The sequence below is a fragment of the Aulonocara stuartgranti genome, assembly GCF_965226115.1.
Source record: "Aulonocara stuartgranti genome assembly, chromosome: 6".
NCBI lineage: Eukaryota > Metazoa > Chordata > Actinopteri > Cichliformes > Cichlidae > Aulonocara > Aulonocara stuartgranti.
In genome coordinates, this window is record NC_138944.1 from 19,620,854 (window position 1) to 19,639,804 (window position 18,951).

Here is an 18,951-nt window from a genome sequence, read left to right on the forward strand (position 1 = left end):
TTTGCAAAGGTGGTTATGTAAGGAAAACTTGTACTTGTTCTGATTCTGTAGGCGCAAGCAACCAGAAAAAGCTGCTGGGCCCTTAACTGACAATCTCAGGCTATTGTTAACAGAACAAGACCATGTCTTCAAAACACTGGCCCTGTACAGATTTTAGTAGCATTGTAGTGAAGTGGGCTTAATCCTGCTTCCAGAGACAATAGCAAACTGTGGCCACAAGATGGCAGTAATAGAGAGGACAGATGCAAATGGGCATGAAAATAAAGAAGAACTCAAAATAAATATATAAACATGTCCTTTTTAAGATTTCATTAGACAACTGCTACTTCCCTTGCTTGCTTAGTAAGTGATATGGATATGGTGACACAGACAGAATGAAAGTTACCATGGGGTCGCTGGTCCACTGGTTTCTTTAGTCCCGTTTTGAAATCTTGAGATGAGTGTTTTCACTGTCACCATCTTAGCTTAAGAAAACTAGATGTAACAAGCAAGAGCGGGACTTACTACATAAGTCATCTGCCAGTGACCATACTACAGATAATCCTGCATTTTGAAACACAGTATGACCAAGATTTACAAAAGTGTTTACAGAGGTTAAATCAGAAAACTGTTTACACAGGTTTATATGTGTTATGGGTAGACACCAAGATACATCTATCTTAAATTTGAGGCAGCCCCCAATGAGAGTGCAGGATATCACTGATTGGCATATCACATGACAGTAAATACATCATTGGGGCACCTAGGCAACCGTATCTGGAAAGTCTGAAAGTAACTAGCTGTCAGCTCCAAAGTGTGTCCAACAAGCAGTTTACTTCCAGTGAGTTGCTTTTATCCTTCAACAACCAATCAAAACTTAGTGCCTCTTCTGATTTACTTAGGGGTGGTCCTAAGCAACAGACCACACATTTGATTCATCACAGTCAAAATATACACAAATATAACATGTGCACTCCAGTCAGTTTAATTTCAAGTAAATTATTGCAAACTAAATTGTAGTTTGGAAAGAATGGTTCACATATACATAAATCTGACATTTTCTGTAGTAGACAGCAGTCACTGATTATCACAAACAAGCACACTGCAACAAAATCTATTGGCTGAAGAAATGGAACTGTAAAAGCACAACACATCACTGGATAGTAATCACAGATAGACTCTTAATGACTCCTGGGTCACATATGTGGCTGCGCATGCATACGTTTGTGAGCGTGTATGTTTGCATCCCAAGCCTGAGGCAACCAGGCCAGCAGCTACAATTACAGTGATGGATATGAAAGAACTGGGTCGGCTTCACAAGAGATCTGCCCCTGGGACAACAAGACCAGCCAGAGCCCTGAATCAATAAGGAACACACTCACACGGACGCACATACGTACACACAAGGTTGTATGGGACAAACATTTGCATAGAAACTAGAGGACAAATATGAAAGCCATAAAAGGAGGGAGAACTGTACATCACAAAAAGTGCAACAGAACAATTACAGCATGACACATCACTTGACACGTATTCAGTTGTTTTTTTCTACAAACATAGAAAACATAACTATCCAAAATGCAGATGAGTCTCTTCCCTTCTGTGTGACTGTCTGTCAGTCACTCACTGAGTTTAATCAGATGCACACAAACATGTGTCCTAAAGCCTGTTTCAGAGTGAGCAATGCTCAGCTCATAGGTCAGTAACACTCAGGGAATGTTTCAGCTTGTGTTGTTGTATGTGCTTGAAAATGTTTGTGGTTCCTACCTCTGGCAGATAGCTTCTTAGTGTTGATGATTTTGGCAGCATACTCCTGACCAGATGAGATCTTTACGCACCTCCTGACCACAGAGAAGGCGCCCCTAAAATGGACATGCACACAAAAATACTTAGGGTTTTTATTCTCAACAGGTAAAAATAAGAGATATAATCCATACCAGTCAACATACAACAAAACAAGTTCAGAAAAATTGAGCTTAATTTTAAAAGACTAGCTTGAGTCAGCCAGATACCCTGAAAAAGGCTGCAAATATATCTGACTAAAATAATCTTGCTTTATTAAAAATCCAGCTGACGTTATAGTTAAGTTAATTAAACAATAGTGAAATTTCAATTAGTTAGTAGTACTAAGTCTAGGTGCAGCAGTAACTCACTCTCACACACCACACCTGCAGTACACGTTCCCTAAACCGTCACACCCGTTAGCACCTGCAGACATGCCAACTAGCCTTCTTTTGTTTCAGTCACGTGCTGCTCTGGAGTTTCAGGCACATGTATGAAGATCAAAAAACTAGGTCAGCTATATTTGAAGGAGAGGAGCAGAGTGCTGCATCTCTCATCTGTAAATGCAGCCAAGGAGTGGTCCACCTGCCTCAGATCTGCTCAGCACTGCAGCCATGCCTGCGGCTTTGCTACTCAAGCTTTTTCTCTGTCTATCTATGCTTTTTCTTAACAATAAAATGTTCTCCTTCGTACCAAACCTCCTGTCTAATTCCATATAACATCAGAGACGTCAGTAAGAGTCAGTAAGAAGTAAGTAAGTATTGCCAAGATGATGCTGAGAATAGCCATTATCTCAAAAGAACTCTGGCCTTTCACTTAATTTAGTGCTAATTGTACATCATGTGATTTGATGAAATCAGTTTTACAAGAAAGAGCTGACTCTTGTCTTTGGTGTGTTTAATGACTGGCTGTTGAGTATATAGTGATGTGTACCATAAACATGTTATCTAACATCCTCTTGAGAGCGCAGCCTGCCACTAAAGCTTACCTCTAATTTATAGGGATTTGTTGAAGGAAATGATCATAGCATGACATGTTACATAAGAATTTTAGTTGACTGTCCAGTATGGTTAAGTCGCGTGGCACTATTGCACGCATATGTCAAGTGCATCTATACAGTCCTGCGGGACAAAATATACAGTAGCTGCAGAGTGAAACTGCCTGCAGTTACTAAATTCAGAGAAAATAAAAGGCAATAGCAGAAATGCGGTTCTGGGTTAAACACTGAACACTTTCCCATGATATTTTGGGTTCTTCAAAATATATAGTTCCAAATATAAATGTAATATACTGTTGGTCTCTGGTATGGACCATCTTATTGTGTAACTATGTAAAAATGCTTAACAAAGATGAAAATTGTCTTGGTGAAGAAATGCTCAGATAGGAGTTTCTATGTCACTCAAGTTCACAGAAGATAGTAAACGGATATAAGACTTCTACCATCAATGACAGGACAGTGCTTTTGATTTAAAATGTATTTTTGTTATTGAACTGAAATGTTTATATGTATCATTCCAATCATCCCAATCACAACGCACTTTTTTGCAAATGACGTCACCATTTTTTATATTAAATTTTTTTTTTCTTTACCTGAAAATCGATGTAAATCCAATTCATGGGTGTAAAATAACAGACTGTTATACTTTATATGCAGCTTAAAACTAACAGACATTAAAGCAAACTTAAATCCTTTCTGTGATGGCTTACACAGCAAAAGATGCTTGAACAGGAAGGGGATATACATACTTTTTTTTTTTTTATGCAGTCCAATAGATAAACTGTGACAGGCACGTGTGGTCCTTTAACAGCCAAATCTGAGTTGTTGTGGGGTTTTTTTGCCATATTCCCTTTACTAACTTGTCTAATGGAACGCTATCATTGTATTGTAAACAGACAGTAGAGAGATGTCTAATGCCTGTGTGGGTGAAACTGTGCTTAAAGTATCAGTGAGTTAAATGGTAATATGAAAGCAATACGGGTGCATTATTAATGCCAGATGGTGTAAGATGAATACTGCAGAGGATCATAATTGAAGGGAGCTGTGGCTTCGGTGGAGACTTGAAATCCAGGTTTCCTTTCAGTGATCAACTCTTCCAGTAAAAATACTCGGTGAGAGCTACTGGGAGGACATTCTTATACAGTTTTTGCTGTCAGTAAAATTCAACGCTGGTTTCAGACATCTTGAACTGTGTACACTGACTACTGGGTGCCGACCAGACTGCAGGTCAGTCAGCTGCATGACCACAAACATACACACACATATATTTTCATATAAACCAAGCCAGCCACCTTAAAAACATATACATATGTGTGCACAGGTATGCAGGTACGTGGATCTTTCTTTCACACCTCTCGCTCTCTCTCAATGGTGAGGAATTCCCTGCCTGGGTCTAAGAGTGATCACGGTTCGGTTGCTTGGCTGTGGAGTGTGTCATCTCCATCTCGCCTACATGGTCTGCTGTCGCATTACTGAGTGTGTATTTCTGTCACGAGGGAAGAGGAGGAGGAGGAGGAGGGCTTTGGAATGGGGGGGTCGAGGCAGAAAGGGAGGGGTGTTTTAGCAAATCTCAGGCTTTCACCCACAGTAATGCATCTTTCCCTGGTTTCGCTTTTCAAAGAAAAAAAAAGGTCCTCGCCCTGCTGTGGAACCTCTAAGGTCGAGGCATCAAAGACTGCACAGGATAGAGGCAGATGACGACACGCTCCATACGCGTCTTCTTTCGTAAGCACAAAACGTAAGCAGGGCTTCAGATGTTGGATTAAAACAAATAGGATCCCATCGCACAGGCCTGCATGATATACATCAGAGTGTTTTACCCCTCTGCATCAGGCTTCATCGCCGCACTTATCAGCAGCGCGCACAAGCACACTCACAAAAACACACTCAGCCTGAAATCCGCGTCCCTAAACCAAGGCGGCCTATTACATAACAAGCTGACATTTCAAAAGGGATGATGCCAGATGATTGAAACAAAAAGGAAGAAGAACGCGTTTCCTTACTTCCCCAGCTCCTCGAACAGCTGATATTCGTCAGTGAATCTCGTGCAGATCGTTAACGCCATCCTGAAGGAGGTGCCAAGGACTGTGCGGAGACGCGGATAAGGTGCACTCACAAACTGTATATACCACACACAGTCAGCACCGCCCGGTTTTGTTCTGAACCTGCAAACCAAACGAAGGGACTCATGCAGAGCTAAAGCGCATCGACAAGAGCTTTAGTGGAATGATTTCTGCGGCAGAAACGCAGCCTGCTAGAGCGTACTCAATCTGGAGGCGTTATCGTCAGCCGGTCCTTTATTTTCTTCACATCCAGCGGCTTGTTACAGCTCGTGGACGCAGCATTTTGTGTGTCCTGTGCTGTAAGTGTTGTCTTTCTGCACGCATCGTACGCCGCACTACCGCACCTACCCCCGGCTGTGCGCTCAGTCCCGCCCCTTTGCCTGCATCCTCACGCAAGCCACTGGCAAACAAAAATAACAACATTAATAAATGTAACGTTGTAAATATTAACAGCATTTGGATGCACGAGTATTTTTGGCGTGTCTGCAAAACCTTTCTGAAATTAAAAAATCGCGCAAATGAAATGTAAGGTCATACATAAGCTAGAAACTGAATCATCCCTTCTTCTGTTTTATTTACATTCTTGATTTATTGATGATTAATTGTGAAGCATCAGTGGCAAAACAGTTGTGACAGTGCTGGCAGATTATAGGAAAGTGAAGCTGATGGTTGGTTGGCATTTTGTTTCTATTTACTAGAGATGGCACGATACCACTTTTTTATGTCCGATACCGATGCCGATATCATAAATTTGGATATCTGCCGATACCGATATGAATCCGATATAGTGTTTTTTAATCAACAAAACTGTTTTTTAAAATATCTTGCTGCATTTTGCAAGTCTGCAAGTTCATACTCAAGTTTAAAACAACAACTACACTAAAGCTATTCTGTTATACCTGTATACAAAAAAAATATTTCATAGTTCAGCAATACTGATCAATCTAATAAACTTAAACCTACACCATCCTCCCTATTCTGGTATTTTAAAGAGTACTTAGCGTAAATATTAAGCAACCTAACTAATAGGGTTCCAACTCCCAGCAACAACAAAAATAAATAAATAAAAAATAGGGAACCACCCCTCACGTGCCACCTCATGATGCTTAATCGACGTAATCAACCTTAATTTGATGCAGTGTGGAAAAAAAATGCACAGAAATCAATTATTTTTTAAGAAATATTAAATAGATTCAACATCTTTCTTCAACAAAATTGCAGACTGCACAGATGGTACCTTCCCAAAGGAAAAAGTACTATAGCTTACTAGGGTATATATATTAGACTTAATAGTCACTATATACAGTAATTGACTTCTATTCATTTTACATCAAATTAAAACTTTGTGTGTCAGATAATTATTTATTAAAAGCTCGACATTTTAAATGAGAATAAGAAAGAAAAGTATGTCTTTGTGCCCCCTTTTCCCAGTTAATGCCCTATCGGCCCCCCTGGCTAAACTTTGCTAGATCCGCCCCTGCACAGTTACCAGCGTCAGCTACGTAGAAAAAGATCCTGGTGTAGAAAGTAGTGATGGCCAAATGAAGCTTTCCGAAGCACTGAAGCTTGTATTGAAAAACGGTTCATTACTCGAAGCTTTTCAACACAGTCCTCTCCGGTGACATCTGGTGGTGAAAATTTTGAAGAGCAGCTTGAATCTGCAAAATAAAACGGACTGCTCAATTATCACTGCTCACTCAAGAGTGGAGTTCTCTCTGATATTGGGCCACCGTTCCGTTGCTTTGAACATGTAATTGGTTTTGTTTTCTCGATTGGGGGGCTGAAAAAAATGTAATGCGTATTTGCGTAATACATTTTGATCAATAAACTTTCCCTATTTAAACATGCACTATGGTGGCCTTTCTTTGCTCATAACTCCTTGATGTTGGTAAATACAATAAGTGAGCAATATATATAATATACATATGATAATGCACAGCACATTATGGAGTATGCCCCTGCTGTGAAGTCCTGCCTCCATCTACTTGTCGTTTAATCACTGGACAGCTGGACAGGTTCATACAAAATATTAGATTAGGCCAATTGTCCTATACATATTTTTGACCTAGGGGTGGGATTGATTGTGAACTGGAAAGGGAAAATGCTTAGGAAGCTGAGTACGGCTGCATCGTCACTGATTTGTAGAATCATTTTGATTCGATACAGGATCCGATTCAATTTGATTGGAATCTGGAAAGTTTTGCCTCAGTCAGAAATATTACAAGTCTGATCATTTAACAGTATATATCCATAATTTCGTATCTATTAAAAGAAAGCTGACACATGTGAGACTTAATTAGAGATGTAAACAGAGAGTTATGAAACCTGCAGCTGCAGAAGCCAGCGAAAAAAAAAGAGGCAAACACAGCGCGGACCCGCCGACACATCAAAATCTGACTCTGACGCGTCGGGTCCGCGCTCTGTGTTCACGTTTGTATGCAGAATCCGTAAACCTGCTCCCAGTTACTGTTTTAGCTGCATGGTGTTTGACGACATGTTGTGAGGTTTAACCTGAGATGCTGGCGTTTCAGGCATAATAACGTTAATTTACAAATCGACACGGGATTTTAATGAATCAATATCACTTTATTCAATTTAGCATGGATTGTAATCAGAAAAGCGATAATCAAAACCCATCCCTAATCAAGAACTTGCAAAGTAAAAACATGATCAATGTAAGGTAGCCCTTTTGTTATTTACAGTTAACAAGAGGATTAGTGTTACTGTGCGCTGGCTGAGTCTGTTTCTTTTCTTAGAAATAGTTTCTCCTGCCCTGGAGAAAATCCACTTGCATGGAACAGAAGAGGCTGTGGAGTGCAGGAACTACACTGCAAGTTGGTAGATATGCAGGTATTCCTGGGTCCTGCAGACTATCACCTAAAAACAATAAACAAAATGATTTTCTAAACTGTGTAGCAATGTCATGTACGTATAGTGTCAAATACATTTTTGTAGTCTTCATCAGCTTTAATTCACATGGAAGTGTTCCTAAAGTCATATGCTGTAATGATATTTACATTATGAAAACATGATTTTGGACATTTCAAGTTTTTCACTTCGGCAGATAAAATGAACTGAGCAAAATCAACTCAAAATATTTCCACACGCCAGAACGTCCTCTCTTCCTCGCTGGCTCCATATCTGTCAGTGGAATGATCACCTCGTCGCTATCTGTCACCATCAACACACTCCACGAATCCCGTGGATGATTCACTTCCTTATATCTGTTTGAATCAGGTACCGAAGCAGTTACGTGCGTAATGAAGCTTCGGACGTCACTGGTCACGTGACTTTTGCCAAACGAAGCAAGCCTCGACACAGTGCTTCTGAACCAGTGTGTTGTTTTTTTCGACACACGCTCCGGAGCGTCAGCTTCAAGCGGGCCATCACTAGTAGAAAGTAATATTAAATAAATTCTAACAACAGCTTATCAAGCTTAAACGTGCTGCTGTTGTTCAGCCGCTGGTTTCCTCTTTCTGGTGCAAAGTGGGCCAAAAACAAAGACGGACTCGCGACAGAAAAGCCGATCAGCTGATCATTAAGCAGTTTCACGATTGAAGTAGCAGCCGGAGAGCGAGAGGCAGTCGCTCGTTAAGCTTAACGCAGGAATGCTTTACAAACATTCAGAGATGGACTTACACACTTGCTTTACTTCTCTCGGGGATAACTTTGTCGGAGATGAAATGCCGGGTTGCTAGCGAAGCTCCAAATGCTATCCAGACCACAGGTCCCGCATGCCACAGCCGCTCTATCACGTGATGCATACTGCTCCGACATGCTAACGTTCTGAGGTGAGTTACGGCGTGTTGCAAGTTTTGTGAGGTGCTTTCGTGATATTTAATGGATCGGATTACATTTTTTATTTTTCTCCGATATCCGATCCAGTCATTTAGGTCAGTATCGGACCGATACCGATACGTAATATCGGATCGGTCCATCTCTACTATTTACATCCCACACAAGCCCTGCATAGGCATACAGAGCTAGAGGGTTCTGCACAGTATCACAGCTGATCCTAGGACTGCACTCTTCGATTCAGATATTGTAAGTGGAATTTGCTGAAGTCACTGTCTTAGTATGGGGGGCAACAAGTAGCAAAAACAATCCTGATAGATGCACATGCTGTGATTTAAGATAAGCAACAGCCTTCTAGTATTAAACAGACACAAACAAATCATACAACTAACCAGAAGGAAGCTTTCTGTGTTTACTCTGCACAGATGCTATTTATAGGGCTGCTAACATGCTACTAGCTGCTAGCAGCCTTGACGGTACATGGGGGAAAGATGGCAGAGCTAATGCAATATAATGATTTATTTAACCACAGAGGTAACTAGGCAAACAAATCCAGAAATTCACTGAATTTAGATCTTTGGCGTGTTTATTGAGATGGTAATAAACACACCAAAAGGTCTAAATTCAGTTAGATAAGGCAAAGAACCAAACAGGTGGAAGTTCCACCTTCAGTTTTTTGGGTACTCACATCTCCACCAACCTCATCTGGACCCAGAACACCAGGTAAAGAAAGCCCTGCAGCGTTTGCACTTCCTCTGTGCCTTGAGGAAGAATAACCTGGACCAGAAGCTGCTGCTACCCAAAAGAGTCATTGGCTGCACCTCCCAGAAGCTGCTGTTTCAGGAAAACCAGGGTCATCACAGGTGACCCCGTGCATCCCACGCAACAGCTGTTTGACCTGCTGCCCTCTGGATGGCGCCTAAGGTCAATCAGGTCCCAATCCTCAACACTGGAAAACAGCTTCTTCCCTTGGACCACTCATAATGTCAGGAAAGACTATCCCCCCACACCCCACCCCTGGCCACCCACTCACTAATCTGAGCCATGATCTGAGTAACCCTCATCACTCAGGTCACTCACACACAGACTCAGACCGAGTCCATTACACTACTTTCAAGTACTTTGTAAACTATCCTCTAATGCCTTTCTGCTGTGTGGCTTCCTCTTGTTTTGTATATATATTCCTCTTTTTTACATATTCTTGCTGTCTTGTTATTTATATGTTTTCTTTCCATGCACAGTTGGTGTAGAGCACTCAAAATTTTGTTGTACATCAGTGAAAATGTTAGACCTTTATCTTTAATAGTTTTAAGATAATCGCGTTCAAACATAGCCTGACATTTCAATGTTTGAAAAAGAGACCTGAAAGTGGGTTGTTATCTTTAAAAAATCATGAAAAGTATTTGATATATGAAACTAAAATTTTACAGTACTCATTATGTATGTTCACATTTTGATTCAACCATTCCTTCTCACTTATCCAACTCATATTCACTACCTTTCCAAAGTATATGCTAACACAAAGTATGAAGGAGCCAAGGATTGTACTATCTCCTAAGAGATAGCCTATCCCAACACTGAAACTGGAAAAACTAATATACGGATTGTTTTCAATGCTTCGAATGAAATTCTTTGCAGTCTCTTTTTGCCTGAAGCCTAGAACAGATGGATATCTCCAGATGTTTTGTTTCATTCCGTGAGATGCTCTGCTAGGCCTGGCCTTTGCTGCAGCCACTTTTAGCTGCAGCTTCTTTGTTAGTCTCTCTGGCTTTGTATGTAATAACCAAAAGCATCCATTTTATTTGTATTCTGCCAGGTTTCAGGCCTTTTGGTGTCACTGAGGTGACCAGTACTTTCCTTCTTTAAAAGAATGTATTGATTTGGCCACCCCTTTTCCTTTTTTCAGCCTGTTATTGGCCCTTCACTTCCATCCACATCTGTTTTGCTCTTATTGAGAATTCTAGTGAAAAATACCACGTGTTAGTTCAACACTTGGAATCAACTTCACTTCTTTGGAATTGGCTACATGGCTATGGGAAATATGCACTTTGTTTGATTAAAAATTGAATTAAAAAATAAAATAAAATAAGAAATCAGGGCTGATTAGGAAGTGTTATGCACGGGGCGATCATGGCTCAAGAGTTGGGAGTTCACCTTGTAATCGGAAGGTTTCCAGTCTCGGTCGTTGTGTCCTTGGGCAAGACACTTCACCCGCTGCCTACTGGTGGTGGTCAGAGGGCCCAGTGGCGCGAGTGTCCGGCAGCCTCGCCTCTGTCAGTGCGCCCCAGGGTGGCTGTGGCTACAATGTAGCCATCACCAGTGTGTGTGAATGGGTGGATGACTGGATGTGTAAAGTGCTTTGGGGTCCTTAAGGACTAATAAAGCGCTATACAAATACAGGCCATTTACCATGCAGGCCAGCAGAGATTAGAAACCAGGAGGGGCTGATGAAAAATGGGAACTTCTGGGTCAGTGAGATAATAACAACAGGAAGAAAAATCCAAGGACATGTGTTCAGTAGAAAGGCAAAGATAAAAGCAAGAATGTGGTTTGGCAAAAGTGAGCATGCCCTGAAAAGCAGATTATAACACATATACCTGTGAAGTCAATTAACTTTTGAGGTAATTTTGTCTTGTGACCCCAACAAAAAAAAAAATTGTATCGGTGGATCTCCTTGTCACATTTCAGATGACAGATGGCCTCATGACATTCTCATCAATAATAGATGTTCCCTCTAAAATTACAGTTTTAGGACCAAAGAGGAAAAACTAGTCATGGTCTGACAAAAAGCCAATTACTTGATTATTATGTATTATGCCATAAGTGGGAATCAGTGGACTACTTAATGTAGGTCCACTATAACTAGTTACAACAGTAAATAATTACTTAGACACAATATGCATCAGTAATAACAATCTATTAAAATATGTAATGTATGTCATATATGTTACTATATCATCGAATGGGTGTTTTTCCATACAGAATATTTACAATATCTGGCTGCTCCTATTATTGATATTGTCAGTTTTGCAATATAAAATGTAAGAAAGGGCAAACAAGCTATTTCAATTTGACATTTTATTTGACATTTTATTTCATAAATACAGAAAAAAAATTAAGCACTTATAATCATAAATACATAAATACATACACACAGGGAAATAGGTAGCCTCCCTTTCTTCATGACAGGAGAATACATGGAGAATACATATACTGAAGTAAAAAAATAAGGTGTTTGATACAAACACTTCAATCAAAATTCTGTCATTTTTAACAGGTTTTCAGGCGATGGTACTGCTAGTTGCATATGATGACATTCATCTCGTGAAAGGAACACGGTGATTTCAGTGATTTTTGTTGGTTAAAAAACAGCTCGTTCATGAAGCACATCTCTTGTGTCGCTTCAGTTCTTCAGCTCAGGGTCTGCTGCTTGGACAAGAAACAGTAAAGAAGAATTAATTTGTGTGTCAAAAGTGGATTTTAACATTGTTTGATAATTTCTTAGTTTCTATTTCCTATTAAAAGAAAGACTGCTGTGTTGGCATACTTTTAGGTAAAATCTTACCTGGACATGATCTTGTTGATCACTTTCTTGACCCAGGGGGCCTCAGGATTAAGGCAAACCTCTTCACCTGTCCTTTTCAGTGTGGCACTGCAACATAAATCAGTGAAAAAAAACTAAAGTTTAGATAGAGAACTCGTGTTGAAGCCAACAAATCACAGTGACAAAATCAAGCAAAATTATCACTACTGAGATGGAAAGAAGACTTTGGCTCTTACATGATCTCCGTCTCCTCGCAGTGGGAGTTGGGAAGAATCAACTCCACCTTCTCGATGTGGCGGCCAATAGGTTTGCTTTCTGTCTGAATGCAACGGCAGTGCAGTTCCACTCCCATGCCTGTAAGAAGAAAGCAGTTGCACATGGTCACAAAGTGCATGCTGAAAACATTTAATGCAATGAAAAAGGATAGCATGAATAAAATTGCTTGTTACTGCTAAATTAAGCCATTAAATGACAAAAAAAAACATACCTTCACAGGTGGCCAGCAGGGTCAAAAGCACCACGATGGAGCTGACAATGATTCTGTTGCTTATCATTTTGCCTTTTAGAAATTCTGTAAAAACTAACAACGAAAAATAACAATGTTCTTCTGAAAGCTGATGAAGCCTGAAGCGCTAATCTACAACAGCTGTTTGTTTTTTCTTCTAGTCTGTTTGTCTTTCTTTCAGCTCCCGGTCCCCTCTCTTCTCTCAGTTCAGCTGCTCTGCTGTTTGACTCTATCCCTGAAGAGGCTCAGCTTTTAAAGCCAACTGAAAATGACTCACTTCTTGCAGATTGCGCAAGAGTGGACTTTCAGACCCGGTGTGGGAATTCACACTGAGAGCTCTAATAGTCTGATTTATCAAGATTTGTCACATATATCACCTTTGTGGAAAAACACTGTGACTAAAACTCTGTGATAATCGACTGATGCCACAGGAATGCTTCAGATTTTTTTTTTTTCATTAACCAACTACGTCTGCATTCCTGTATTGCACCAGCTCTTGCACGAAGCTTAAAGATTGACCAAGTGGTGACTGATTCACAGATATAATATAATTTACACCTGAATGTAATTTTTGAATGACTGGTTGATGAATGTTAGCCTCCGTTTGTTGGCATGTCTCTCACATACTCAGTCATCATGAAAGTTACCTATTTGCATAGTTTTCATAGAAAACAAAGTGAAAATGGGGAAAAATGCAAAAGTGGCTAAATTCCTAAGTAAAATGTAGTATCACATTCGCTCATCAAGTCTTATAAGAGCTACAGTATTTTTTATTCTTAAAGAATTTCATTTCTTTTCCATATGAGATGGTAATTGCCTCCTCAGTAATTAACTGCCAACTTAATTTCACTCAGTCCTTAAGAAGAAAAGCTAAATACCTGCTGTATTTCAACAGTGGGTATACTGTGAATATGTTGATCATGTACACATGCCATATATGCATTATAGTAAAAAAAAATGCATATATGTTAAAAAGAGACAGAAAATAGTCAACAGTGCAATAGACTCAATACTTGAAATGTGCAATTCACTTGTATTTTTATTTTTTATTCCTATTTATTCTATTTATCCCCTTTGTATATTTTATTTATATTTGTCTCTGTATTTATATATATGTGTGTGTGTGTGTGTGTGTGTATATATATATATATATAACAGTTCTGTAACTGTAACTTCGGTCGTTGCTGTGCTTTCTTTGGAAGTCGAATTTCCCAGAGGAACCCACCCGAGGGATTAATAAAGTTCTATCTTATCTTATCTTGTCTTAAAATCCTTTCCCAGAACTGATGACACTGAACCTTTGGCGTTTATGCACCCTAGATTACATTGGTGTCATTTTGGAAGGCACGATTGTCAGTTTATTACTTATGCAATTGATATTTCCTGAAGCAACAGTGGGTGAGCTGCCAAAAGTTGTTATTGGACTTGAGTCTGATGCAATCTCATCTAGCTCAAACATGTCTGCTGACATGACGTCGATTCAATCATTCTCATGAAGCAGAAGGAAGTCTGAGCAAGAGAAAAAGACTTTAACTGTTGCTTCACTTAACAAATTAATGCTGACTAAAGATTTTTTTTCTTTCAGAGGGCAAAAGTCTGTCATTTAAAGGCACAGATATTTCCATATTAGTTGTAATGAATTTTTTTTCTGTTTTGTTTTGTTTTTTAAAATTGATTTTTGGAAAAATTGGATGCAATGACCAAAGGTCTATAAACCTATTAACCGATGGTCCCTTTGTGGTCACACCCACCTTCGCTATATAGAAAGGGAAAGCAGTTATGGTTAAACACAGAGCATGTGATGGACCTCAACGGAAAGTTTTTAAGTTAACCATTACGATGCTGAAATTAAAACTAACATATGTAGTGAGACATGTGAAGAAAAGATGATATCCGGCATGTGACCACCAGCAAATGTTAGAAATCAAATGACAGTTTACATCATCTGGCTCCATGAAATTCCCCTAAAGAAATATTTATACATATATGAGTGACCAAACACTGTCTATTGCTTGAGTTTGAGTTCTGTGCATTTAAAGTATTTCATATTTCCTGCACGCAACAAAGAAAAAAAATATTTCTACTGTTATATGCAAGATTTCATTTTGCAAAGCAAAACCTATTTTAAGGAGCGTACTTTCGTATATTAGTGAGGACATCTCATTGGCATAATGCTTTAATTTTCTGCCATCACAAAGATGTTTAAACATGTACACACACACACACACACACACACACACACACAAAATACAGGAACTAGACTTTTAATTAAGAGGAAGTATAACAAAATTTTTCCTAACAGCATGTTTCACAAAACAAAACTTCCACAACCTCATGTTGGCCCATCTTGAACCTAAAGCTAGAAGTTGAAGCAAAGAAATTCCCCTAAATGGAATAAATGAAATCAGACCATTTTAGGTGGATAATGAAAATGATGAACTATTTTTAACACCTATTTTGGAATTATTGTTAAAAGATGACTCACACTGTCAACTCACAATGGCCAGGTTTGAAATGACAAAACAAATATTGGATGAAACTGCAGTGCCATTTAGTGTAGGTATCTAAGAGGTGAGAATAAACTCTACTAACTTTTATGCAAGCATTCCAGTTTTTGCGTCCTTGTGAATCATCTCACTATCTACTTGAATTACAGTACTTGCTGCCATGCTGGTGCATGCTGGTAGCAGGCACATTCATTGAGATTTGACAACAACTGGGGTGGGATGAACTGTGCTTAAAAATGACATATATGGTCATGTTTCCTCAGAATGAATAGTAGGAACGTCTGTAAACCTTCAACTTTATGTAGCTCACTGATTTTCCCACCAATTGTGTGTTTTCATTTACAGATTACCACATTCTAAGTGAAGTATATAATAAAAAATAGATATTTTCAAACATTAAAACAACTCCAATCACCTCCACATTCACTAAATGTATATTGCCAAAACTATTCACTCATCTGCCTTCACACACATATGAACTTGAGAGGCATCCCATTTTTAATTCCACAAGGTTTAATTTATTTGTGTTTATGAAAATTTTTGACCATCGTTCCACAAGTGCGTTTGTGAGGTCAGACAAGGAAGTTGGAGGAGAAGGCCTGGCTCCCACTCTTTAATTCATCCAAAAGGTGTTCAGTCAGGTTGAGGTCAGGACTCTGTGCAGGCAAGTCAACTTCTTTTACCCTCCAGCGAAGACGGACGAAGCTGATGAAGGCTGGAGCGGTCCCACTGACCCTCCAGCAGACGACGAAGGCTGGAGCGGTCCCTCGGACCCTCCAGCGAAGGCGAATGAAGGCTGGAGCGGTCCCACGGACCCTCCAGCAGACGACAAAGGCTGGGGCGGTCCTTGGACCCCCCCAGCGAAGGCAATCCCGGACGAGCCCCCATATGTTACACCCCGGCCTAGGCAACCGGCGTGCAACGTATGAAAATAAAAATAAGAAAAAGACACACGAGAAAAAAACTAAAGCTCTCCACCAAAATCCCAAAACGAAGGTGTCTCAAACGAAAATATTAACAAACCCATTCACAGCTATTTACAACAGACTATTTATTTACAACAAAACACCAAACTATTTACAACACGGGGGAGATCGCGACCATGACACACTGAAACACAGGGTTTAAATACCTAGAAGGAGCAATCAGGGAATGGACCACAGGAGGGAAACACAGCTGGGGCAAATTAGACCTGACGAGACAGGGAAACGTAAACTGAAAACACTAAGATAACACAGACTTTCAAAGTAAAACAGGAAACACATAACAGTCACGCCAAAAACAACACACTGACAACACCGAAACGTAACATACGCCAAACTCTCTCATCATGTACTATGCACCTAAGCATCCACTGACCCTGCTCTGTGACTTTAGTTGGTTTGGGGCATATCTCAGTGTGCTGTTAGAGTGTGCTGAGAGTGTCACCAAAAAATTAAGGAAATTTGTTAAGTGGAGGACAAAACATGCCAGGTCTAAAAAACTACACATATCTACTGCAGATAAACAGTAACTGAAAGCCATGCCCTAAAGAAATAGAGGAAGAAATCACGAAAAAAAAAAGACAAAGGGAATGCAAGATATATCTGTCCCTTCTATTCCCTGAGGTCTCATCAGAAATTGTTTCAGTGGGAGTGTGGCAGTTAAAAAGCCATTTTTAAGGAGGGGAACCGGGAAGAAAAGGCTAATATGCTGTGCCAAAATAAACAAGAATGGACTCAAACTCAGTGGCAACAGGTCTTGTGAAGTGAGTGTCAACAGCCACTGCTAAAACTTGCTGAAAGATTTGTCATGGTTTGGGAATCTTGTCAAAATTCATTTAATTATGAATGCAAAAAAGTAACATCAGATTATAAACCATCATTCACTAACATCTGGAACTCATCTGATTGCTGTGTCAGTGATCACCGTCACTGTCAAAACATTATTGATGCACAAAAGGCACTGAATAGAAAACACACAATGGAACATAATCTGTCATGGGTTGAAAAGCCAGACTTCAACATGATTTAAGCAGTGTGGGATTACCTTGACAGAGACTTTTAAAGAAGGCAGCTAACATCCAAAGAAGAGCTTTGAATGTCCTTCAAGAAGCCTGTAGTCATTTCATTAACGAAAAGAAATAGCAAGGAAGCTTGCCTAAGCAAGTTGAGGTCGTGTGAAGAATAAAGGTTTACCTTACCTAAACCAAATATTGACTTTTAAGTTCTTTAGAATTGTGCAGACTGTTTTTACTGTCAACACTGTATTTCCATTTATGCTGAAAATGTGTAATACAGTAAAAAGTTAAACTGTTATTTTATCAGTATAGTAGACATGTATATTAAATGCATAGATGCTGACATTGCACCTTTTCACTGTTAAAGCAATGTAGAAAGATGAAATATTTTGGAAAGAAGTCAAGACAACATGCAGGAAATCTATTTCCTGTTCATAGACTCAAAGATATATACACACAGTATATACAGTGTGTGTATATACACGCATCATGGACATGAATGTCATGGCAACAAGGATTTCTTTGAACTGTTCTTTTTCCAGCGTGGAGTGATTGTACAGTGTACATATTTAATTACTAAAAAATTTTTGATTGAACAAGTTTGAATTTATTTTCTGATTTTCTCCAGTCCACACAGAGTCAGAATTATTCAGGATCAAACATATACATACACTCACTTAAATATTTTAATAAGTGGCGCTGAAAGTGCAACAGTGTCTTTCAAATTGACAAGGACAATGCCTATTAACTTGTGATTAGTGATTATGATTAAATGCGACTTGTAGTTTCTGTTTGCCAGCATTAAAAATGGATTTGTTTGACAGGACCTATTTGGTTGACCAACACAACATTGGGAAAGTAAAAAGAACTGAATAAAACCGGAAAAGGATAAGTTGGGAAGGTCTCTTGGAGCCAACAACTGCAGATCTCTCCATCATCAGTTCAAACAGTAGTGCATAAGTACAAGTTATTCTGATATGTCATCACTTTTTCAAAGTCTGGAAGAATACAAGAGATGATTAGTTAGCATGTTCAGAAACACCCCAGGAACCACCAAGGCTTAAAGCTGGTACAACAAACTAGATGAAGTAATAAAGGAGAAAGACTACCTCCAAGATTCTTCACCTCAAATCAAAACCCAGATAGTTTAAAACTTGGACACAAAAGCACCTGGTAAGGTGCAACTTGGAAAAATTTAACCAATTATTAGTGGGGGTGTATGTATATATTTGAGCCTGTGTGGATTAGAGAACCCCCCCCCCCCCCCCCCCCCAAAGAAAAAAAATCTAAAATCCTATACACCCAATTCTGGAATTTTAAAGTAATTAAAGATATATGGCGTCCAAAGCATTCCACCCTGAAAAAATAACAGTTCAAAGAAATCATTAAAAGCCCCAAATTACCATGAGGTTCATGGTAAGACTTAAAAACCTGAACTGGGAAAACAAGAACTGAATCATTTCCTTGCTGTTGGCCAATTGTTCATTGTTTGCGTTCTGCAAGCTGATGGGATGAAGTTTTACAATATAACTTGCCTCCATTGAGACTCAAATGTAAACATCCCCTGGATAGTCTGAAAAACGTCAGGATGTTTAACAAATAAAGAATTGTACAACCTCTCACCCATAAACAATGAATACTTTAATCTTGGATATCTGTTGGGGGATGGTCCCGAAGTACAATTTCACATGTGAAATCGCATCCCTCTGACTTTAATGTCATGCCAGGGCAAGCCTGCTGGCTTGTCATAAGCACCTTCTGTTTGAAAAGTTGGTATCTG

At 39.4% G+C, this 18,951-nt stretch overlaps 2 protein-coding genes across 20 annotated transcripts in view; both read right to left on the minus strand.

Moving 5' to 3' along the window:
- Positions 1–11,592, minus strand: part of camk2d2 (calcium/calmodulin-dependent protein kinase (CaM kinase) II delta 2) — a 51,894-nt gene extending 40,302 nt beyond the window's left edge. For 8 of the 18 annotated variants that reach the window (XM_082535728.1, XM_082535725.1, XM_082535731.1 and 5 more), the window contains exons 1-2: positions 8,461–11,592; positions 1,747–1,841 (exon numbers count right to left, since the gene is read on the minus strand). In XM_082535728.1, the coding sequence (XP_082391854.1) occupies positions 1,747–1,841; positions 8,461–8,759 (394 nt within the window). In that variant the 5' untranslated portion in view covers positions 8,760–11,592. Of the gene's footprint in view, positions 1–1,746; positions 1,842–4,761; positions 5,398–8,460 lie in introns of those variants that run through there. The other 10 variants (XM_082535719.1, XM_082535716.1, XM_082535718.1 and 7 more) reach the window with 4 other exon arrangements.
- An 87-nt stretch (positions 11,593–11,679) lies between these two features.
- Positions 11,680–13,134, minus strand: LOC309708029 (permeability factor 2-like). Of its 2 annotated transcripts, none has more exons than XM_082535749.1 (4): positions 12,648–13,134; positions 12,397–12,514; positions 12,182–12,268; positions 11,680–12,045 (listed from the first exon to the last, which is right to left on the minus strand). In XM_082535749.1, the coding sequence occupies exons 1-4, from the start codon at positions 12,712–12,714 to the stop codon at positions 12,033–12,035; spliced, it is 285 nt and encodes a 94-aa protein (XP_082391875.1). In that variant the 5' UTR covers positions 12,715–13,134; the 3' UTR covers positions 11,680–12,032. The 2 variants fall into 2 exon arrangements, with proteins under 2 accessions (XP_082391875.1, XP_082391876.1); XM_082535750.1 differs by having other exon boundaries at positions 11,680–12,042; positions 12,648–13,114.
- Between the last annotated feature and the right edge of the window lie 5,817 nt (positions 13,135–18,951).

Excerpts from the sequence above, each read along its gene's own strand:
- LOC309708029 (XM_082535749.1), bottom strand. The coding sequence starts at position 12,714 with ATGATAAGCAACAGAATCATTGTCAGCTCCATCGTGGTGCTTTTGACC. Across the intron at positions 12,515-12,647 it reads CCTGCTGGCCACCTGTGAAG|GCATGGGAGTGGAACTGCAC; the intron begins GTATGTTTTTTT and ends TTCTTCTTACAG. Across the intron at positions 12,269-12,396 it reads TGCGAGGAGACGGAGATCAT|TGCCACACTGAAAAGGACAG; the intron begins GTAAGAGCCAAA and ends TTTATGTTGCAG.